General features: G+C 58.9%; 1 protein-coding gene and 2 pseudogenes across 1 annotated transcript; 2 read left to right on the top strand and 1 right to left on the bottom strand.

The window, feature by feature from the left end:
- Nucleotides 1–449: 449 nt before the first annotated feature.
- On the bottom strand, nucleotides 450–3066 carry LOC135893017 (galactoside alpha-(1,2)-fucosyltransferase 2-like; annotated as a pseudogene).
- Nucleotides 3067–8395: 5329 nt separating this feature from the next.
- LOC135893020 (galactoside alpha-(1,2)-fucosyltransferase 2-like) lies at nucleotides 8396–11265 on the top strand. The gene is made up of 2 exons (XM_065420805.1): nucleotides 8396–8569; nucleotides 10181–11265. Exons 1-2 carry the CDS (start codon nucleotides 8530–8532, stop codon nucleotides 11263–11265), a joined length of 1125 nt encoding a protein of 374 aa, XP_065276877.1. The 5' UTR covers nucleotides 8396–8529.
- A 9045-nt stretch (nucleotides 11266–20310) lies between these two features.
- Nucleotides 20311–23257, top strand: LOC135893109 (galactoside alpha-(1,2)-fucosyltransferase 2-like; annotated as a pseudogene).
- The last annotated feature ends 295 nt before the right edge of the window (nucleotides 23258–23552 follow it).

The following is a 23552-nucleotide window of genomic DNA, read 5'->3' as shown; positions in this document are numbered from 1 at the left end:
ACCTCTAGACCCCACTGCCATCCCAGAGCTGGGGATAGAACCCAGGCGTCCTGGCTCCTAGTCCCCCTCGCGCTAACCTCCCAGACCCGGTGACACCACACCCCGTATTCTTCATGGAACTAGTGTAACAATATAATTATAGCATCACTGTGACATATTTTGTGCAAGACGAGGCATACGAGGTATTAATAGAAAGGTGACGATTGGCTGAATGGGATTAAGCTATTGGTGTGAACGTACCAGGCCTGAATATCAGGAATATCGACTCTGCACCAATGACCAGTGGGTTTCCCCCTGGGGAACGCCCAGCAGACAGCAGCCATCAGTCCGGCTGGGCCGTTGGGAAGAACAATACGTCCTTGAAGATGCTCCTCTCCCACCTGCCTGGGATGGGACAAAGCGCCTCTGACTCCTGGCTGCTTTCATCACGTGATCCCAGCTGAGCTCCTTTAGCCAGATGTCCCACTCCGCAGCGGGGAGAGATCGGCGTCGATCCCAATCCACTCGGGGAGGAAGGCAGCCGCAGGCTTGAAGATCTTGAGGAAGGGGGAGTCGGGCAGGGTGTAGTTGGCCAAGTAGATGGTCTCCCCACCGACCAGGTAGCCGACCCAAACGCCGAAGGTCCCGATGGTCATGATCGTGTGGTTGCAATGAGCCAAGAGAGCGAAATCCCTCCCCGGCGATGATTCCTTCCCGTCCCCCGAGAAATACACGTCCCCCCGCGAGGCGTCGATGTTCTCCCGGCACCACTCCATCCCGTTGCTGGTCACCACGAAGACCGGCTCCTGGTACTTGGCCCGGAAGTAGCCCATGGCCTTCTCCAGGTAGGCCTTGTCCGCCACCACCCCCTTCCAGACCTGGGGCATCACCTGGATGTAATCCCCCCTCCGGACGTGGACGCCCACATAGGTCACGTTCCGGCGCTGCCCGCGCAGTCTGGCCAGGTACCGGTTGGCCTCCTCCTTGACGTGGTCGTGGAAGGAGAATTCCTGGATGATCTGCTGCCGGAGGTGGTGGTAGAAGGTCCAGGAGCAGGGGTAGCCTGTTAGCCGGACGTATTTCCCCTCGATGTGCCTGTACTCCTCCGACATCCAGTCGTGGAGCTCATAGTCCTTCCACGGGATCCTCCAAGCGCTAAATCTGGAGAGCACGGGCAGGGTGATGTGGAAGAGCGGCGCCAGCTGCTGGTGCATGTCCGTGGGGATGTAGGCCTGGCGCCCGTTCATCTTGGCCAAGGCGTAGAGGGTGGCGTATTCCCCCATCTGGTTCCCCAGGCGCCCGGCGGAGTTCACGGTCCACATCCCCTGCTCCGTGGCGTTCGGGGTGGGGAGCCTCCACTCCATGGTGGGGAACCAGATGCTTAGGTAGATGGTGATGCAGAGGGTCATGATGGACACCAGCGAGAAGAGGGTCAGCTTGAGGAGCATCCGGAAGGGGACCCAGGAGCCCGGGGCAGTCATGGCTCCCAGCAGTGATGGGGGAAGGAGATCCCAGCCTGGGGGAGTGGAGTGAATAGAAGGGAAAGGGGGGGGGAACAGGGGAGGGAGGAAAGGGGGGGGTGGAGAGGAGGTTGGTTAGAGGAGAAGGGGGAGGGGGTCTTCCTGGCCCAGTTATCTGTGTTCCCGAAAGACATTCAGCTGCCAGCAAAGCCCCACCCAGCCGAGGGGGCCGGTGACCCCAGCTCCAGCAGGATGCGTGTTGTTGGGGGGAGCAGAGCCACTGCTTGATCCCGGATCGGCCGCTTCAGCCGCAATCCAGCCCAGGGGCAGGCGAGAACAGTCAGAGCAACAGTGTTTCCACCCCCATCCCCCACCAGCTCTGCTGGTGCCCCTCCGGCCTGATCCGCAGCCCCCCCTGCTGAGAGAGAACCCAGGAGTCCTGGCTCCCAGCCCCCCCCCCACTCTAACCACTAGACACCACTCCCCTCCCAGAGCCGGGGTGAGAACCCAGGAGTCCTGGTGAGCAGTGGTGGGGAAGGGGGGTCACTGGGGCAGAAGGGGGCTGCCATGACTGCAGCGGGAGAGGATGGAGGGAGGGTGGAAATGGAGAGGGAGGGGAGGGGGAGATGGGGGGAAGGTGAGGATTGAGTGGGAGGGGAGGGGAGGGAACAGAGGAGGGGTCTGGGGGGAGGGGATGGAGGGAGGGTGGAGATGGAGGAGAAGGTGAGGGCGAAATGGGGGAGGGGATGCAGGGAGGTTGGAGATGGAGGGGGAGGGGAAATGGGGGAGGGGATGCAGGGAGGGTGGAGATGGAGGGGGAGGTGAGGAGGAAATGGAGGAGGGGACGCAGGGAGGGGGAAATGGAGGCAGAAGAGGCGGAAGGAAGTAGCCCCCAGCGGAGGAGTGTGGGGCAGGGTGGGAGGTTTCCGAGCCGAGGGGCAGGACAGGAGCGAAGCCGGGTTGGGCCGGGGAGTCTGGGGTCCGAAGGGATCTGGGGGCCGAGCCGGGGTGATGCCCCCCTGCCCTCCCCCCTGGGCCTGCGGCTGAGGTCCCAGCCCTGGGTCTCTGGGCCCAGCTGCACCAGGCCTGTCGCCACCCCCGGACAGACGGTTTGGGGAAGTCGAGCCAGGCCAGCGTCAGTGCCCCACGCCCCGGTCCCACAGCACTCAGAGCAGGGGGGGCCTGGGTTCTTGCCCTGGCTCTGGCAATGAGGCGACTCCCCTTCAAAGCCGCCAGGCTCCAACCCTCCTCCCCCAGCTCTCGGGGTCCTGGACCCAACCTCCCCCCGCCCCCGTCTCTGTTCCCCGGGTCAGGTCGCCCGCTGCCGTGCGAGCGAGCTGCTCTGCAGGGGTGACATCCTGCCACAGCTTCCTGAGCCAGCGCCCGGGCCGGAGCGAGACGTGAAGAAGTGTCACCGCCGGTAGGGGAGGCGTTACTCACCCCCATTCGCCCGCGGGGGGGGGGCAGTTCTTGCTGCTTTTCGCAGCCCCGCTCAGTGCAGACGGGGTGACCCACATCCCAACAGGGTCCTGGCACCTCCGGGCCCCCCGACATTCAGACCCTGAGCCACGCAAGCGGGGACGCCCGGCTGACGCATTTCCCGACCACAGCTGGGTTCCTCCGCCGGCTCCGGCTGGGCAAGTGCAGCTGGGACGTGTCTGGCCGCAAAGAAGGGACCAAAAGTCACCTCATTTTCTCTGGGCTCGCGCTGCTTCCCAGCCGGGGTTCGGGCCCCAGGTCCTGCCCCGGGTCCAGAGCTCCAGACTAGCTAGCACAGCCGTCAGGGCTGGCCCCAGGGGGCGAGGGGCTGATTTCTTGTCTCGCCTTCGGGGGTGTTTGCCTCACCTCTGAGGTTGTCAATGCCGCTAACTCGTTTAGCATCGGGCGAATGGATTTTTCCTGCCGTCTCTCCAAGTCCCTCACTTCTTCTTGACCATCTGGACATCTGCGATGGCTTCCACACTCCTCCTTAACCACGCACACGTCCTTTGCTCCTCACCCCAGACAAGTGTACAGAGCATTTCAGACAGGGTTACGGTTTACAAAGGGTTACATGGTTACCACAGGGGTTACAAAAGAACCATACCCAACTTCCTTTGCAATGCAGATAAGAGACAAGACCTTAGAGCCAACATTGTCATGAAAACTTCTCCTAAAACCAAAGGGGGCCATAATCCACCATAAGGACCGTTCTGGTCTGTTCCTGCCTTAACAGTTCAGAGACAGGCAGCCTGGCTGATGCGTCTTTTCCAACGACCCAGGGTGGCCGGCAGAATCCAATCCAATCCTACCATACATGGATATATTGAATACATACGACATCCTTCATTCTGAGTTATACAAAATACAAACATAAAATCCTACTACTGCAGTTAGAGCAGGTTGGCTGGGAGCCAGGACTCCTGGGTTCACTCACTGGCTCTGGGAGGGGAGTGGGGTCTAATGGTCAGAACAGGGGGAGCTGGGAGCCAGGACTCCTGGGTTCTCTCCCTGGCTCTGGGAGGGGAGTGGGGTCTAGTGGTTAGAACAGGGGGAGCTGGGAGCCAGGACTCCTGGGTTCTCTCCCCGGCTCTGGGAGGGGAGTGGGGTTGAATTAGTATGTTCCAAAGCCAGATGGGACCGTTTGGATCTCCTAACCCAGAGCTGTCAAGCTCCGGTAGCTACAGCAACTGGAAACTGCGAGGGAGGCCCAGGCGGGGGGAGCCCAGACCCGGCTCTGTCCCTGCCTCCCGCGGCCCGTCAGCGCAAACACCGGCGCGGGGCATCTCGCCGCTCTTGGGACTAGCTATTTTGCAGCAACAGCCGGGCGCTGCAGGGAGGGGGCCGCTGCTCTGCTCCCCCTGCCAGGCCTTGGACACTGTGGTGGCTGCATTCAAGAAACGCGGCTCTAGGCCCCGGAACTGCCCCGGACGATTTCTAGGGCCGCCCTTGGGCAGAAGCAGCGAAGCCGGCGGAGAATCTGCCGCTAAACAGTTGCGATGGTGAAACAAAGCGGCTTCTGATGGGACACAACCGAGAGTATCAATTAGTAAGGGGAGGGATAGCTCAGTGGTTTGAGCATTGGCCTGCTAAACCCAGGGTTGGGAGTTCAATCCTTGAGAGGGCCATTTAGGGATCTGGGGCAGAGGGTTGGACTAGATGACCTCCTGAAGTCCTTTCCAACCCTGATATTCTATGAAATTCAGGTCAAATTGCTTGGAGCAGGGCAGTCACAGCGTTGAGTTCCTTTCCTATTAAGGCAAAACAAACCAGCCAGCCAGAGAGGACTTCAGTCCCAGCCCACTGGCTTAACCACAAGTCACACAAGCAATTCCCTCAGACACTGCAGTTCCCTTGTATCACCACCAGCACCGCTCCTTATGGGGACGAATGGTTCTGAAAACCAACACCCCAGTAAAAGAAAAACATTTCTCCTGATCCCAAAGGACCAAGCCCCAGCCCCAGGTCAATGTACAAGTCAGATCTTACCCACAAATTACGCGGTTGCCAGTCCTTTAGAATCGAAAATCATTCATAAAAAGAAAGAAAATAGAGATGAGAGTTAAAATGGGTTAAACGGAATCAAAAACATCCAACAATTGCAACGTTCCTAGTCCAAGCTCGTTTCAGGCTTGCCGGGATTACTGATGATTTAAACCAATCGAGTCTCTGGAGTACAAACATCCCAGCTGGGATGGGTCGTTCCGTCCTTTGTTCAGAGCTTCAGTTTGTAGCAAAGTTCCTCCGGAAGTCAGAAGCAGGAGGGAAGACAAGATGGAGGGGATTCCAGGGCCTTTTATATCCTCTGCCATGAGGAAGGACACCCCCCCCCCTTTGTTCTTACTGTGGAAAATCACAGCCGCAAGATGGAGTTTGGAGTCACATGGGTGAGTCACATGTCCATGCATGTCGCAGTTCTTTACAGGTAGAGCAGCCATTGCTCACATGCTACCTTGAATGTTGTCGCGGACAGGCAGAGCCCACCTGGGTGCAGGGAGACTGGGATGTGCCGTGCTGAGGGAGGCCAGGCCTGAGGCCCTGAGAGTTTCCTGTGCTGGGTTCAACGCTCAATAAACCCTCCTGTTTTATGCTGGCTGAGAGTCGCTCCGGGCTAGAGAACAGGGTGGCATCAACCCTTTCGGGGGGTGGAGGCCCCGGGGGTCCAGAGCGAGTGGACTCCCTGAGGGGGCCCACGGCAGAGACAGACGTGCTAAGGCTCAGAGAGGTGCGGCTCCAGGAGGTAGAGGGGCTTAACCCCGAGAGTGGACCCCCGAGAAGGGCTGTCGCACTGAAAGGGGCACCCCCCACGGACCGCACGGGGCCAAGAGTGCGCCCGACCTGTGAGTCTGTGACAAACAAACGTTCCCAGGAAAGCTCCTCAGATGTGGATTGGAGTCTCCCAAGGTCCATTGTCAGTTAAGTGTTTCTTGATATTCTTCACTGATGCTACTTAGAATCAAACACATTGAGATAGAAGTGCATAGCGAATACTCATAACTTCAAATACAGAAATGATGCACACATACAGACAGCATAATCATAACCAGCAAATTACAACCTTTTCATAGACACCTTACTTGACCTCCTTTGTACAAGATTTGGTGCAACTATAGGACTTTGGTTGCAACAATGATCTATACGGTCACCGTTCATGTCAATAATGTCACAAATGGTTAATTCCTCTGGCAAAAACGTGTGCCGGCTGCCACCAATCTGTCTCCCTCCACCCTCCAGCCGTGGGGCTGGGTTCAACCTTCCTCTGCTCGCCTGAGGAGCCCATTCCCCACGTCGGTCCCTAGAGCCAGTGATTGAGTCCACCCTGAGCCGTCTCTGCTCAGCGACACAGCTGGAGTTCCTGGCGTCTCTCGCCCTCCGGCAGGTTTTCTAACCCTTCACTCGTCCCCCTGGCTCTTCTCCGGCCCCTCTGCCGTTTTGCCACATCCTCCTGGAACTGCAGGCCCCAGAGCTGGGCGCAGGATCCGCCCCCAGGCCAGATCCAGAGGCCGAACCACCTCTCTGCTCCCACTCGGGGATCCCCAGTTGATGTGTCCAAAGATCCCGTTAGCCCATCGGTCCCAGCGACGCCCGGGGAGCTCAGGTGCGGCTGGGTCCCCACCACAACCCCAAATCTTTCCCGGCTGCCCAGGAGAGCGACTCCCAGCCTGTGCGTGTGACCGGCGTTCTCTGGGTCCCGGACGGACACGCTGACACGGAGCCATATGAAAACGCAGGCTGGTCGTTTGCCCGCAGCGACCCCCGTGGCTCTGTGTCCTGGACCCTGGCTCGGCATCATTCCCCCCGCCCCCAGGTCGTTACCCAAACCTGTCATCTCCTCCAAAAAAGCTACCGGGTTAGTTTGAGAGGCTCTATTCTCCATAAACCCAAACTGCGCGGCGTTAATTACGTTACACGCCTTTCGGGCTTTATTAAGCGAGTCCCGTAGCAGCTGCTCCATTAACTTGCCCGGGATGGATGTCCGGCTGAGACACCTATAATTGTGGAATGGGCCTCTGGGGTCGGCCTCCTGACCCTGTCTAAATCTTGGCCCAACGTTCGCTTTTCTTCAGGCTTCCGGAATTGCCCCAGGGCTCCAAACCGTCTTCTGCTGATTTAACAAAGTCTGACGTTGGTAGCAGCTGTTTGACTCCCCCAGCGGTACTAGTGGCATGGAAAGAGGGTTCGCAGATGTGACGAAGTGGGGGATTTTCTTGTTTTTTCCTTGGTTTTCCAATGGTTTGCATGCCGAGGGGGTGGGACTCAGTGTCCCTGGGTGTTACTGGTTTAACGAGGTGAGGGGAGAGGGAGTTTGTGGTTACAGAGGACCAGCGAGGGAACTTGGGACCCCAACCAATGGCCTGGAGAATGGATACCCCAGCGACCGGTGACCGGGTAACCCGGAGACCCAGCTCAGGAGTCGCAGCCGGTTCTGGCCAGTGGGAGGACAATGGGCTGCAGGGACAGGACCCCGGTGACCTGACCAGCTGGTTCCAGCCAGAGGGGCCAGAGGACGGAAGAGGGGAGAGGAGGCCCAGGAGACCCTGTTTCCCTGGAGAGAAGACAATGGACAGAGGCCGGGCTTGGGGCTGGGGGTATCAGATGCCGAGCTGGGAAGCAGGGGGGCTCTGGGCTGGAGAGGGGGAGGAGGCAGAGCCCACCTGGATGCAGGGGAGACTGGGATGTGCTGGGCTGAGGGAGGCCAGGCCTGAGACCGGAGAGTTTCCTGTGCTGTGTTCAGACACTCAATAAACCCTCCTGTTTTACGCTGGCTGAGAGTCGCTCCCGGCTAGAGAACAGTGTTGCATCAACCCCTTCGGGGGGGTGGAGGCTTTGGGGGTCCAGAGCGAGGGGACTCCCTGAGGGGGCCCACGGCGAGAGACAGACGTGCTAAGGCTCAGAGAGGTGCAGCTCCAGGAGGTGGAGGGGCCTGACCCCAAGAGAGAGTGGACCCCCGAGAAGGGCTGTCTCACTGAAAGGGGCACCCCCCACCGACCGCACGGGGCCAAGAGTGGGCACGATCTGTGAGTCCGTGACGGCATCACCATCTGATGAGACTGCATCAGCTGCTTTTCCCCCCAGATACAGAACAGAAATATTTATTGCCTTTCTTCATTTTTAGCACAGGTCATGGGGTCAAAGGGACAAGACACCCCCCCCCCCCAGGTCCCTAAAGCCCAGCCCTAGTGGCCAGGGAGAGCGCCCCCTGCTGACCCCCCCACTCCCTGCAGCCCAGCGCCCCCTGCTGAATCCCCGCCCCACTCCCCGCAGCCCAGCGCCCCCTGGGGCCAGCCCTGCCAACTGTGCTAGCAAGGCTGGAGCTCTGGGCCCGGGGCAGGACCTGGGGCCCGAAGCCCGGCCGTGAAGCGGCGCAAGCCAAGAGATCCTGATGCATCTTTTGGTCCCTCCTTTGCAGGCAGACACGTGCCAGTTGCACTCGCCCAAGAGCGGCCAATGGCTGCAGCCAGACCTGGCAGGAGGAAGCCAGCTGTAGACAGGAAACACATCAGCCGGGCGTCCCCGCTTGTGCGGCTCGGGGTCTGAATGTCGGGGGGGCCCGGAGGTGCCAGGAGCCCGAGGGGATGCGGGACGCCCCCTGTCTGCACTGAGCGGGGCCATGCAAAGCAGCAAGAACTGCCCCCCCCGGGCAAATGGGGGTGAGTAACACCCTCCCCCCCCAGTGGTGACGCTTCCTCACGTCTCGCTCCGGCCTGGGCGCTGGCTCAGGAAGCTGTGGCAGGATGTCACCCCTGCAGAGCAGCTCGCTCGCACGGCAGCGGGCGACCTGACCCGGGGAACAGAGACGGGGGCCGGGGGAGGTTGGGTCCGGGACCCCGAGAGCTGGGGGAGGAGGGTTGGAGCCCGGCGGCTTTGAAGGGGAGTCGCTCCATTGCCAGAGCCGGGGTGAGAACCCAGGAGTCCTGGCTCCCAGCCCCCCATGCTCTGAGTGCTGTGGGACCGGGGTGTGGAGTGCTCACGCTTGCCTGGCTCGACTTCCCCAAACTGTCCATCCGGGGGTGGCGACAGGCCTGGTGCAGCTGGGCCCAGAGACCCAGGGCTGGGACCTCGGCCGCAGGCCCAGGGGAGAGGGCAGGGGGGCGTCACCCCGGCTCGGCCCCCAGATCCCTTCGGACCCCAGACTCCCTGGCCCGGCCTGGCCCAACCCGGCTTCGCTCCTGTCTTGCCCCTCGGCTCGGAAACCTCCCACCCTGCCCCACACTCCTCCGCTGGGGGCTACTTCCTTCCGCCTCTTCTGCCTCCATTTCCCCCTCCCTGCGTCATCTCCCCGATATCCCCCTCCCCGCCCCCTCCATTTCCACCCTTCCTCTATCCCCTCCCCATCTCCACCTCCGTTCCCCCTCCATCTGCACCCTCCCTCCATCCCCTCCCCCCATTTCCCCTTCCCTCCCCCCTATCTCCATCCTCCCTGCATCCCCTCCCTCCATCTCCCCATTCCCTCCCCCTCCATTTCCCCCCTCCCTGCATCCCCTCCCCCCACGCTTCCATTCCCGTGACCCCACATCTCTCAGTGACCCCCCCCAGTCTGATACCCCGTGGGTGTCGGCTGTGCCCCCCCCACTGCTGAGGTTCTGGGCGGGGGCCAAGGGGTAGAACTCAGCGATTCTAGGTAACCAGAGGACGTCCCCCAGCCCAAGAGGGTGCTGGACTGTAGGGAGTGGGGCGGGGGGCTTGGCAGGGGTGCCCTCCCCCCGCAGTCAGTGCTCTCTGTTACCCCTCCTGTCCCAGTGACCTCCCCTTCCCCACCACAGCTCACCAGGACTCCTGGGTTCTCTCCCTGGCTCTGGGAGGGGAGTGGGGTCCAGTGGTTACAGCAGGGGGGGCCGGGAGCCAGGACTCCTGGGTTCTCTCTCAGCAGGGGGGGCTGCGGATCAGGCCGGAGGGGCACCAGCAGAGCTGGCGGGGGGTGGGGGTGGAAACACTGTTGCTCTGACTGTTCTCGCCTGCCCCTGGGTTGGATTGCGGCTGAAAGGGCCGATCCGGGATCAAGCAGTGGCTCTGCTCCCCCCAACAACACACGTCCTGCTGGAGCTGGGGTCACCGGCCCCTTGGCTGGGCGGGGGGGGGGGGGGGGGCAGCTCAGGGGCGGGGCTCTGCTGGTAGCCGGAGGCCTTTTGGGAACAGAGGTACCAGGGCCAGGAAGAGCCCCTCCCCCTTCTCCTCTAACCACCCGCCTATCCATCCCCCCCCTTTCCTCCCTCCCCTGTTCCCCCCCTCCACTTTCCCCTCTATTCACCCCCCTCCCCCAGGCTGGGATCTCCTTCCCTCATCACTGCTGGGAGCCATGACTGCCCCGGGCTCCTGGATCCCCTTCTGGACGCTCCTCAAGCTGACCCTCTACCTGCTGGCCATCATGACCTTCTCCTTCCTCATCCACGTAAGCAGCCGGTTCCCCTCCGCATGGCAGAGGCTCCCCTCCCCGAACACAACGAAGGAGTCCCCAGCCACACCCCCCACCATAACCCCCGCCACGGAGCGGGGCATGTGGACCGTGAACTCCGCCGGGCGCCTGGGGAACCAGATGGGGGAATACGCCACCCTCTACGCCCTGGCCAAGATGAACGGGCGCCAGGCCTACATCCTCCCGGAGATGCACCGGCAGCTGGCGCCGCTCTTCCGCATCACCCTGCCCGTGGTCTCCAGCGACATGGTCCGGAGCGTCCCGTGGAGGAACTATGAGCTCCACGACTGGATGTCGGAGGAGTACAGGCACATCGAAGGGAAATATGTCCGGCTGACGGGCTACCCCTGCTCCTGGACCTTCTACCACCACCTCCGGCAGGAGATCCTCCAGGAATTCTCCTTCCAAGACCACGTCAAGGAGGAGGCCAACCGGTACCTGGCCGGGCTGCGTGGGCAGCGCCGGAATGTGACCTACGTGGGCGTCCACGTCCGGAGGGGGGACTATGTCTGGGTGATGCCCCAGGTCTGGAAGGGGGTGGTGGCGGACAAGGCCTACCTGGAGAAGGCCATGGGCTACTTCCGGGCCAAGTACCAGGAGCCGGTCTTCGTGGTGACCAGCAACGGGATGCAGTGGTGCCGGGAGAACATCGACACCTCGCGGGGGGATGTGTATTTCTCGGGGGACGGGAAGGAGTCGTCGCCGGGGAGGGACTTTGCTCTTTTGGCCCATTGCAACCACACGATCATGACCATCGGGACCTTCGGCATCTGGGCTGGTTACCTGGCTGGGGGGGAGACCATCTACTTGGCCAACTACACCCTCCCCGACTCCCCCTTCCTCAAGATCTTCAAGCCTGAGGCCGCCTTCCTGCCCGAGTGGATCGGGATCAACGCCGATCTCTCCCCGCTGCGCAGTGGGACATCTGGCTAAATCAGCCACAGGCTGCCAATGGGATCCACTCACCAGGACCTGGCTGGTCGCCCGAGGACTGGGCACCTGGGCCCCCCGGCTGGTGCAGGCTGCGCTGGGGAGATCGGGGGCGATTGGAGCTGGGCTGGCGGAGTTCAGAGCCCCACATGGAGCAGCCAATGACCTACATCAGACAACTTCTCATAGGAGTGTCCAGAGTGATGGGACCGTCTCCGTCTGTTGAATGGTTAGACCGGAGGAGAGTGGGGGCTGGGAGCCAGGACTCCTGGGTTCGAGTCCAGCTCTGGGAGGTGAGTGGGGTCTGTGCCGAGTCGCCTCCCCCACTGCGGGGTGCCACCTGATGTACTGGGGTACCACTGAGCCCGCCTGTTCCACCAGCCTGGGCTCCCTCACCCTGGCCTGCTAAGCCAGGCCCTCAAGCCTCCTCCAGCACACACAGGTAGGGACACGCCCAGCCGCAGACAGACAGACACGGAGATCCGCTCTGCCTGGGAAGGCTTCAGCTAGGGAATAGCCCAGCACTCCAGTGCTCCCCCCGCTCTGGGGTGCAAACCCCCAATTGTGTTGCCGTGCGCTGCACAGAGACCTGCACAGCGCAAGCTCCTGAAATCCGCCCCCTCCCGCAATGGGGAGGAAGATCCGCCCGGCGTTTCTCCCCCCCCACACACACACCCCACTTGTGAATTCCACAAGCTGGTTTTAGGGAAAAGAAAAAACAAGTGTATTAACGACACAGGATAGATTTTAAGTGATGATAAGTGTTGGCCAACAGATGGAAGCAGATCACGCAGCAAATAAAATAAACACGGAAACATAACTGAAGAAATTGTTACAAGCAGGAATTTCTCCCCCTAAATGTTGCCTTAGACAGATTGCAGAGGTTCTTGAAGGCAAACTGCTCTTGCTTGCTGCTTAAAACTCCAGGTATTCCTGTCACAGGCCAGACACCTTTCCCAGCCCGGGCTCAGACCTTCGCCCCACCTTGGTCTTTGTTCCTTAGATGTTCTCAGCAGTCAGCCTGGGCGGGGATTCAGTGACGACTGAACCAAGATTAACTCACTCCCCTGCCTTACATAGGATTGACACATGGGGTGTGTGTGGGGGGAATTCTTTTTTCCAGTGTCGTCCCCCACCCCTCCTGGTATTCCATCATGGAGTCCAGAACCAGGGGCCGGGATCACGTGATCAAAGCAGCCAGGAGTCAGAGGCGCTTTGTCCCATCCCAGGCAGGTGGGAGAGGAGCATCTTCAAGGACGTATTGTTCTTCCCAACGGCCCAGCCGGACTGATGGCTGCTGTCTGCTGGGCGTTCCCCAGGGGGAAACCCACTGGTCATTGGTGCAGAGTTGATATTCCTGATATTCAGGCCTGGTACGTTCACACCAATAGCATAATCATATTCAGCCAATCGTCACCTTTCTATTGATACCTCACATGCCTCGTCTTGCATAATTATAGCACAGTGATGCTATAATTATATTGTTACACTAGTTCTTTGAAGAATACGGCGTGTGGTGTCACAGGGTCTGGGAGGTTAGAGCGGTTGGAAGTGGGGTCTAGTGGTTAGAGCGGGGGGGGGGCTGGGAGCCAGGACTCCTGGTTTTATCCCCGGCTCTGGGAGTGGAGTGGGGTCTAGTGGTTAGAGCGGGGGTTCATAATTGTCTGCAGCTTTGTGAAATTGATCCTTCTAAAGCACCAAGTATGTACAAGATTGGTCCAGACCGGGGTGGCCAACCTGGGGCTCCGGAGCCACCTGCAGCTCTTCAGAGGTTATTAGGCGGCTCCTAGTCTAGTCACCGACTCCAGGGCTGGAGCGACAGGCGCCAACTTTCCAATGTGCCGGGGGGTGCTCAGAGCTCTGCCACGGGCCCTGCCCCCAACTCCACCCCTTCCCACCTGAAACAAACTGGGGGGGGTTTCTTGGTTTTTCCAATGGTTTGCATGCCGAGGGGGTGGGACTCAGTGTCCCTGGGTGTTACTGGTTTAACGAGGTGAGGGGAGAGGGAGTTTGTTGGTACAGAGGACCGGAGAGGGAACTTGGGACCCCAACCACTGGCGTGAAGAATGGACACCCCAGTGACTGGTGACCGGGTGACCCGGAGGCCCAGCTCAGGAGTCACAGCCGGTTCTGGCCAGTGGGAGGACAATGGGCTGTGGAGAGAGGACCCCGGTGATCTGACCAGCCGGTTCCAGCCAGAGGGGCCAGAGGACGGAAGAGGGGAGAGGAGGCCCAGGCAACCCTGGTTACGTGGAGAGAAGACAATGGACAGAGGCGGGGCTTGGGGCTGGGGGTATCAGATGCCCAGCTGGGAAGCAGGGGGGCTCTGGGCTGGAGAGGGGGAGGAGGCAGAGCCCACCTGGATGCAGGGGAGAGTGGGATATGCTGGGCTGAGGGAGGCCAGGCCTGAGGCCCCTGAGAGTTTCCTGTGCTGTGTTCAACGCTCAATAAACCCTCCTGTTTTACGCTGGCTGAGAGTCGCTCCGGTCTAGAGAACAGGGCGGGGGGGGGGGGGGCCATCGTCCCCTTCAGGGGGATGGAGGCCCTGGGGGTCCAGAGCGAGGGGACTCCCTGAGGGGGCCCATGGCAGAGACAGACGTGCTAAGGCTCTGAGAGGTGTGGCTCCAGGAGGTGGAGGGGCCTGACCCTGAGAGAGAGTGGACCCCCGAGAAGTGCTGTCTCACTGAAAGGGGCACCCCCCCACAGACCGCACGGGGCCAAGAGTGGGCACGATCTGTGAGTCCGTGACGGCATCACCATCTGATGAGACTGCATCAGCTGCTTTTCCCCCCAGATACAGAACAGAAATATTTATTGCCTTTCTTCATTTTTAGTGATAATTCTGCCATTTCCATCTAGTAATGGACCAACACCATTGGAAGGATTCTTTTTGTTCCTAAGATACTTTAAAAAGCTCCTTATTGTCCTTAACTCTGGTAGCCATACAGTTCTCCTTGTGTCCGGTGGCTTCCCTTATCAATTTTCTACAATTCTTCGCTTCTGATTGATTTTCATTACTATCAATTTCCCCTCACTTCCAATTTGTTCTTTTTTATAGCTGCCTCCACTTCCCCTCTAAACCAGGTCAGTTTGTAACCAGTATGGCCTGGTTTTGGGGGATCTAGGAAAGTGTTCTTAGGCCTGGTCTACACTAGTCGGTTATTTTGGAATTAGCCGAGTTAATTCGGAAAAAAAAAAAGATTCCGTCCACACGACCAAACCGTTTTTTTTCGATTTAAATGGCTCTTTAATCCAATTTCTGTACTCCACCTCGGCAAGTGGAGTAGCGTTTAAATCGAGATTGCAATCCCGGGTCAAAGGTATTGTGGACACAATTTGACATTATTGGCCTCCGGGAGCTATCCCAGAATGCTCCCTTGTGACCGCTCTGGTCCACCCTCTCAACTCCGATGCACCAGCCAAGTGGGTAGGAAAATCCCCGGGAACTTTTGAATTTCATTTCCTGTTTGGTCACCATCAGCACAGGTGACCATCAGCACAGTCCACCATCACAGGAGATCACGCAGTCCCGGATTCGCAGATGAGCTCCGGCATGGTCCGAACGGGAGGTACTGGATCTCATCGCATGTTGGGGAGACGAATCTGTTATGGCAGAACTACGTTCCAAAAAAAGGAATGTAAATACATACGCTAAAGTCTCCAGGGCCATGACGGAAAGAGGCTACTCCAGGGACACAGAGCAGTGTCGTACAAAAATCAAGGCGCTCAGGCAAGCGTACCAAAAAGCCAGGGAGGCAAACGGGCGCTCTGGGTCACAGCCCCATACATTCCGCTTCTACCGTGAGCTGCATGCAATTATGGGGGGTGACGCCACCACTACCTCACCACTGTCCGTGGACACCTGCAAGGGGGGAGTTGCACGGAGCGAGGAGGAAGAGTCATTGGAGGACGAAGAGGAGGAGGAGGAGGACAGTGCACAGGCAGCAAGTGGGGAATCCGTTTCCCCCCTAGCCAGGAACTATTCTTAACGCTGGAGCCAATAGCCTCCCCCCACTCCCAAGGTGGGCTCCAGGACCATGACCCTGGAGAAGGTACTTCTGGTGAGTGAGAGCCTGATCGGTGCCACGCGGTGGGTGCGGGGTGTGGGGTGCGGGTGTGTTCTGTGAAGCGATCATCCCAGAGAGCCCACAGGCCCTTCTTTTATATGGCAAACCCACCAGGCATTGCTTGCTATGGGAAAGGGGGCCCAGCAGTTTGAAAGCATTGAAATGAACGTAGAAGAAGCAGAACCCCAGGTGCCCCTAGGCTGCCTGCAAGCTGAATTCTGTTGCCCGGCCATGTGTGATGGCTGACTCACACCAAAGTGGCAGGCACTTCAGTGTAAGAGGCAAACTGCTAACTTGTACAGAAAGAACGTGTGCTGTGTACTATGAATTGCCTGTTTCACTGAGGAGTGTCCCCTTTGTTCTCTGAAATGTATCTTTTAAAACACTACCCTCCCTTTTTCTCCTCCCGCAGGTGCAAATGTTTCAACGTGGCCCCTATCTACTCCGTCCCAGAGGCTGGTCCAGATGAGAAGGTGGAAAAAACGAACTCGGGACGACATGTTTGCCGAGCTCATGCAGTCCTCCCGCACTGATAGGGCCCAGCTGAATGCGTGGAGGCAAACAATTGCGGGGTCCCGTAAAGCATTACAGGAACACGAAGAGAGGAGGGACGCGTGCGATGAGAGCAGGCAGGACGCTATGGTCAAGCTCATGGGGGAGCAAACTGGCATGCTCAACTGTATGGTGGATCTAATGCGGGAAAGGCAGCAAGACCACAGACTGCCGCTGCAGCCCCTGTATAACCGCCCTCCCTCCTCCCCAAGTTTCATAGCCTCCTCACCCAGATGCCCAAGAACACGAGGGGGGAGGCTATGGGAACCCACACACTCAACCCCAGAGGATCGCCCAAGCAGCAGAAAGCTGGCATATGCGAACTTTTGATTTGGTTTCTGGACTTGTCCTTCCTTCCGCCTCCACCCCCCTAACCCAAAATGCCCCCTCCGCGGTCTACCTTCTGATTTCTCTCAATGTGTTGTGCAACAAATAGTAAAGAACAGTTTTTAAACAATTTTGACTTTATTTCCTTTCATATATATAGGGGTCGGGTAACTTCAAGAGAAACAAAAACAACTGTCACACCGTACCCTGGCCAGTCATGAAACTGGCTTTCAAAGCTTCTCTGATGCGCAGCGCGCCCTGCTGCGCTCTTCTAATCGCCCTGTTGTCTGGCTGTGCGAAATTGGCCGCCAGGTGAGTTGCCTCAACCTCCCACCCCGCCATAAACGTCTCCCCCTTACTCTCACAGATATTGTGGAGCACACAACAAGCAGCAATTACAATTGGAATATTGGTTGTGCTGAGATCTAACCGAGTCAGTAAACTGCGCCAGCGCGCTTTCAAACGTCCAAACGCACATTCGACCACCATTCTGCACTTGCTCAGCCTATAGTTGAACTGCTCCTTACTACTGTCCAGGGTGCCTGTGTACGGCTTCATGAGCCATGGCATTAAGGGGTAGGCTGGGTCCCCGAGGATAACTATAGGCATTTCAGAGTAGCAGCCGTGTTAGTCTGTATCCGCAAAAAGAACAGAAGTACCTGTGGCACTGTCAAGGCTGCTTCCCCACTCTGAACTTTAGGGTACAAATGTGGGGGCCTGCATGAAAACTTCTAAGCTTAACTACCAGCTTAGATCTGGTCCGCTGCCACCATCCCAAAGCTAATTCCCTTCCCTGGGAAGCCTTGAGAAACTTTTCACTAATTCCCTGGTGAATACAGATCCAAACCCCTTGGATCTTAAAACAAGGAGAAATTAACCATCCCCCCTCCTTCCTCCCACCAACTCCTGGTGGATCAAGATCCAACCCCCTTGGATCTAAAAACAAGGAAAAATCAATCAGGTTCTTAAAAAGAAGGCTTTTAATTAAAGAAAAAGGTAAAAATCATCTCTAAAATCAGGATGGAAAATAACTTTACAGGGTAATCAAACTTAAAGAGCTCAGAGGACTCCCCTCTAGCCTTAGGTTCAAAGTACAGCAAATAGAGATAAACACTCTAGTAAAAGGTACATTTACAAGTTGAGAAAACAAAGGTAAACTAACACGCCTTGCCTGGCTGTTACTTACAAGTTTGAAATATGAGAGACTTGTTCAGAAAGATGTGGAGAGCCTGGACTGATGTCTGGTCCCTCTCAGTCCCAAGAGCGAACAACCCCCAAAACAAAGAGCACAAACAAAAGCCTTCCCCCCCCCCCCAAGATTTGAAAGTATCTTGTCCCCTTATTGGTCCTTTGGGTCAGGTGTCAGCCAGGTTACCCGAGCTTCTTAACCCTTTACAGGTAAAAGGATTTTGGAGTCTCTGGCCAGGAGGGATTTTATAGTACTGTACACAGGAGAGCTGTTACCCTTCCCTTTATAGTTATGACAGGCACCTTAGAGACTAACAAATTTATTTGAGCATAAGCTTTTGTGGGCTACAGCCTACTTCATCGGATGCATGTAGTGGAAAATTACAAGGTACCACAAGTACTCCTGTTCTTTTTATAGGCATTTCAACATCCCCAACAGTAATTTTCTGTTCTGGGAAGTAAGTCCCTTCCTGCAGCTGTTCAAACAGACCAGAGTTCCTGAAGATGCGAGCATCATGCACCTTTCCCGGCTATCCCACGTTGATGTCAGTGAAACGTCCCTTGTGATCCAACAGTGCTTGCAGCACCATGGAAAAGTACCCCTTGTGGTTTACGTACTGGCCGCCCCGGTGTGCTGGGGCCAAGATAGGGATATCTATCCGTCTATCGCCCCGCCGCAGTTAGGGAACCCCAGTGCATTAAAGCCATCCACAATGGTCTGCACATTTCCCAGAGTCACTACCCTTGATAGCAGCAGCTCAGTGATTGCGTTGGCTACTTGGATCACAGCAGCCCCTACAGTAGATTTGCCCACTCCAAACTGATTCCCGACTGACCAGTAGCTGTCGGGCGTTGCAAGCTTCCACAGGGCTATGGCCACTCGCTTCTCAACTGTGAGGGCTGCTCTCATTTTGGTGTCTTTGCGCTTCAGGGCAGGGGACAGCAAGTCACAAAGTTCCATGAAAGTGGCCCTACGAAAGTTTCTCAGCCAATGGGAATCATCCCAGACCTGCAACACTATGCAACCCCACCAGTCTGTGCTTGTTTCCCGGGCTCAGAATCGGCGTTCCACGGCATGAACCTGCCCCATTAACACCATGATCTCCCAATCGCCACATGCCGTGTGTCCATGTCCTCATCAGTATAGTAATCGCGCTGTCGTCGCTTCCTTGCCCGGTTTTGCAGGTACTGCACATACTGCTGGATAACGCACGAGGTATTTACAATGGTCAAAACTGCAGTGGGCTCCATGCTTGCCGGGCTATGGCCCCTGCACGGCTAATCCTGGAAAAAGGGCGTGAAACGTAGGAGAGCTGTTCGGTTCAAGATGGCCGATAAAAGACGGGAAATGGTTGTCTTCTGTAGCTTTCACGGAGGCGGGAAGCTCACTAGAGCTGTAAGAGCGGGAGAGCAGAGTTTGTGGCGGAAGCTGTGCGGCTCAGTTCACAATGGCCGAAAAACAGCGGGGAATTGTTGCCTTCTGTAGCTTCCACGGGAGCCCAGGACAGACAACATAAGAACATAAGAACAGCCGTACCGGGTCAGACCAAAGGTCCATCTAGCCCAGTGTCCTGTCTACCGACAGTGGCCAATGCCGGGTGACCCAGAGGGAGTGAACCCAACAGGCAATGATCAAGTGATCTCTCTCCTGCCATCCATCTCCACCCTCTGACAAACAGAGGCTAGGGACACCATTCCTTACCCAGCCTGGTTAATAGCCATTGATGGACTTAACCTCCATGAATTTATCCAGGTCTCTTTTAAACGCTGTTATAGTCCTAGCCTTCACAACCTCCTCAGGCAAGGAGTTCCACAGGTTAACTGGGTGCTGTGTGAAGAAGAACTTCCTTTTATTTGTTTTAAACCTGCTGCCCATTAATTTCATTTGGTGGCCCCTAGTTCTTATATTATGGGAACAAGTAAATAACTTTTCCTTATTCACTTTCTCTACATCACTCATGATTTTATAGACCTCTATCATATGCCCCCTTAGTCTCCTCTTTTCCAACATGGAGAAATTAGCTAGCGATGCAAGAGCGGGAGAGCAGAGTTTGCGGCGGAAGCTGTGCTGCTCGGTTCACGGTAGCCGAGAAAAGGCGGGAAATGGTTAGATAAAAGAGTAGAGTGAATCCACCTCGCATGTCCTCCCGTCTTTCTTAGTACCAGGAGACAGGCGGTGCACCGTCTGCTGGCAGTATGGCGTCTGCCGTAGCTTTCACGGAGGGAAGAGCGAGTGACGACACACCCCCAGAAACACCCGCGAGAATGTTTTTGCCCCATCATGCACCGTGAGCTTAACCCAGAATTCCAATGGGCGGCGGGGGACTGCGGGAACTGCGGGATAGCTTCCCACAATGCACCGCTCCGCCATTCGATGCTAGCCTCGGTACTGTGGACGCACTCCGCCGAATTCACGCGCTTTAGTGGGGGGGACACCACCCCGAATGTATCAAATCGCTTCCGAAAATTCGAATCGAATAAGTTTGAATTAATTTCGTTCTGTAGACGAACGCTTAGACAAATCCGATCTGTCATTCCTGGTTTTCTGTTTTCTCTGACCCTTTGTGAGCACCAAGCAGGGGCAGAGAGAGGCCTGTGGTCAGAGAGGGCTGAGAACCGGGCAGCTCAGTTCATGGGGTCAGAGGGACAGGACCCGCCCCCCACCCCGGTCGCTAAGGCCCAGCCCTGGTGGCCAGGGGAGGGTGCCCCCTGCTGAGCCCCCCCGCCCCGCTCCCCACAGCCCAGCGCCCCCTGGGGCCAGCTGTGCTAGCCAGTCTGGAGCTCTGGGCCTGGGGCAGGACCTGGGGCCCGAACCCCGGCCGGGAAGCGGCGCGAGCCCAGAGATAACGAGGCGTCTTTTGGTCCCTCCTTTACGGCCAGACCCGTCCCAGCTCCACTCGCCCGAGAGAGGCCAATGGCTGCAGCCGGCGCGCCGGAGCCGGCGGAGGAAGCCAGCTGTAGACAGGAAACGCGTCAGCCGGGCGTCCCCCACGTATGCGGCTCAGGGTCGGAGGACCCGGAAGTGCCAGGACCAGGTTGGGACGCGGGACGCCCCCTGTCTGCGCTGAGCGGGGCTGCGAAAAGCATCAAGAAACACCCCCCCCGGGCGAATGGGGGTGAGTAACGCCTCCCCTACCGGCGGTGACGCTTCCTCACGTCTCGCTCCGGCCCGGGCGCTGGCTCAGGAAGCTGTGGCAGGATGTCACCGCCGCAGAGCAGCTCGCTCGCACGGCAGCGGGCGACCTGACCCGGGGAACAGAGACGGGGACCGGGGGAGGTTGGGACCGGGGCCCCGAGAGCTGGGGCTTTGAAGGGGAGTCGCCTCATTGCCAGAGCCAGGGCAAGAACCCAGGAGTCCTGGCTCCCAGCCCCCCCTGCTCTGAGTGCTGTGGGACCGGGGCGTGGGGCGCTGACCCTGGCCTGGCTCGACTTCCCCAAACCGTCCGTCCGGGGGTGGCGACAGGCCTGGTGCAGCTGGGCCCAGAGACCCAGGGCTGGGACCTCAGCCGCAGGCCCAGGGGAGAGGGCAGGGGGGCGTCACCCCGGCTCGGCCCCCAGATCCCTTCAGACCCCAGACTGCCTGGCCTGGCCCAACCCGGCTTCGCTCCTGTCCTGCCCCTCGGCTCGGAAACCTCCCACCCTGCCCCGCACTCCTCCGCCGGGGGCTACTTCCTTCTTCTGCCTCCATCTCCACCCTCCCTGTGTCCCCTCCCCCATTTCCTCCTCCCCTCCCCCTCCATCTCCACCCTCCCTGCATCCCCGCCCCCCATCTCCCCTCCCACTCCATTTCTACCCTCCCTGCATCCCCTCCCCCATTTCCCCTCCCCCTCCATCTCCAACCTCCCTGCATCCCCTCCCCCATTTCCCCTCCCCCTCCATCTCCACACTCCCTGCATCCCCTCCCCCCACCCTTCCATTCCCCCGACGCCACATCTCTCTGTGCCCCCCCCCAGTCTGATACCCCGTAGGTGCCGGCTGTGCCCCCCCCCCCCCACTGCTGAGGTTCTGGGCGGGGGCCAAGGGGTAAAACTCAGCGATTCTAGGTAACCAGAGGACGTCGTCGTCATCCCCCCTGGCCCCAGGGGGCGCTGGGCTGCAGGGAGTGGGGCGGGGGGCTCGGTAGGGGGCACCCTCCCCTCGCAGTCAGTGTGCTCTGTGACCATGACAGCCCCCTTCTGCCCCAGTGACTCCCCCTTCCCCACCATAACTCACCAGGACTCCTGGGTTCTCTCCCTGGCTCTGGGAGGGGAGTGGGGTCTAGTGGTTAGAGCAGGGGGTTGGGAGCCAGGACTCCTGGGTTCTCTCCCTGGCTCTGGGAGGGGAGTGAGGTCCAGTGGTTATAGCAGGGGGGGCCGGGAGCCAGGACTCCTGGGTTCTCTCTCAGCAGGGGGGGCTGCGGATCAGGCCGGAGGGGCACCAGCAGAGCTGGTGGGGGGCGGGGGTGGAAACACTGTTGCTCTGACTGTTCTCGCCTGCCCCTGGGCTGGGTTGCGGCTGAAGCGGCCGATCCGGGATCAAGCAGTGGCTCTGCTCCCCCCAACAACACACGTCCTGCTGGAGCTGGGGTCACCGGCCCCTCGGCTGGGCTGGGGTGGGGGGGGGCAGCTCGGGGGCGGGGCTCTGCTGGTAGCCGGAGGCCTTTTGGGAACAGAGGTACCTGGGCCAGGAAGAGCCCCTCCCCCTTCTCCTCTAACCACCTGCCTATCCATCCCCCCCTTTCCTCCCTCCCCTGTTCCCCCCCCTTTCCCTTCTATTCACCCCCCTCCCCCAGGCTGGGATCTCCTTCCCTCATCACATCGCTGGGAGCCATGACTGCCCCGGGCTCCTGGGTCCCCTTCCGGAGGCTCCTCAAGCTGATCCTCTGCCTGCTGGTGTCCATCATGACCCTCTGCATCTTCATCCACGTAAGCAGCCGGTTCCCCTCCGCATGGCAGAGGCTCCCCTCCCCGAACCCAACGAAGGGGTCCCCAGCAACACACCCCACCACAACCCCTGCCACAGAGCGGGGCATGTGGACTGTGAACTCCGCCGGGCGCCTGGGGAACCAGATGGGGGAATACGCCACCCTCTACGCCCTGGCCAAGATGAACGGGCGCCAGGCCTACATCCTCCCGGAGATGCACCAACAGCTGGCGCCGCTCTTCCGCATCACCCTGCCCGTGGTCTCCAACAACGTGGTCCGGAGAGTCCCGTGGAAGGACTATGAGCTCCACGACTGGATGTCGGAGGAGTACAGGCACATTGAGGGGAAATACGTCCGGCTGACGGGCTACCCCTGCTCCTGGACCTTCTACCACCACCTCCGGCAGGAGATCCTCCAGGAATTCTCCTTCCACGACCACATCAAGGAGGCGGCCAACCGGTACCTGGCCGGGCTGCGTGGGCAGCGCCGGAACGTGACCTACGTGGGCGTCCACGTCCGGAGGGGGGATTACATCCAGGAGATGGCCGAGCACTGGAAGGGGGTGGTGGCGGACCAGGCCTACCTGGAGAAGGCCATGGGCTATTTCCGGGCCAAGTACCAGGAGCCGGTCTTCGTGGTGACCAGCAACGGGATGGAGTGGTGCCGGGAGAACATCGACGCCTCGCGGGGGGACGTGTATTTCTCGGGGGACGGGAAGGAGTCGTCGCCGGGGAGGGACTTTGCTCTTTTGGCCCATTGCAACCACACGATCATGACCATCGGGACCTTCGGCATCTGGGCTGGTTACCTGGCTGGGGGGGAGACCATCTACTTGGCCAACTACACCCTGCCCGATTCCCCCTTCCTCAAGATCTTCAAGCCTGCGGCTGCCTTCCTGCCCGACTGGATCGGGATCGACGCCGATCTCTCCCCACTGCGGAGTGGTACGACTGACTAAAGGAGGTCAGCTGGTGGCCACGGGCTCCCAACGGGATCCACCCGCCAGGACTTGGCGAGGAGCTGGGGGGGGCGGGGGAAGCTGATGGGGGGCTGCTGCCGTATTACTGTGGCTCTTTGGCAATGAACAATGGTAAATTCTGGCTCCTTCTCAGGCTCAGGTTGGCCACCCCTGGTCTGGACTGTAGCCCACTTTGCTCCAGTGGGTTAGAGCCGGGGGCTGGGAGCCAGGACTCCTGGGTTCTCTCCCGCACTGGGAGGGGAGTGGGGTCTAGTGGTTAGGCCGGGGGCTGGGC

The sequence above is a fragment of the Emys orbicularis genome, chromosome 21 (assembly GCF_028017835.1).
Source record: "Emys orbicularis isolate rEmyOrb1 chromosome 21, rEmyOrb1.hap1, whole genome shotgun sequence".
Lineage (NCBI taxonomy): Eukaryota > Metazoa > Chordata > Testudines > Emydidae > Emys > Emys orbicularis.
This window is presented reverse-complemented; position numbering and strand designations above follow the sequence as displayed.

Bases quoted from the DNA above. Each gene is read 5' to 3' on its own strand.
- LOC135893020 (XM_065420805.1), top strand. From the start codon at position 8,530: ATGCAAAGCAGCAAGAACTGCCCCCCCCGGGCAAATGGGG. The intron at 8,570-10,180 runs GTGAGTAACACC...CCCCTCCCCCAG, and splicing joins CCCCCCCCGGGCAAATGGGG to GCTGGGATCTCCTTCCCTCA.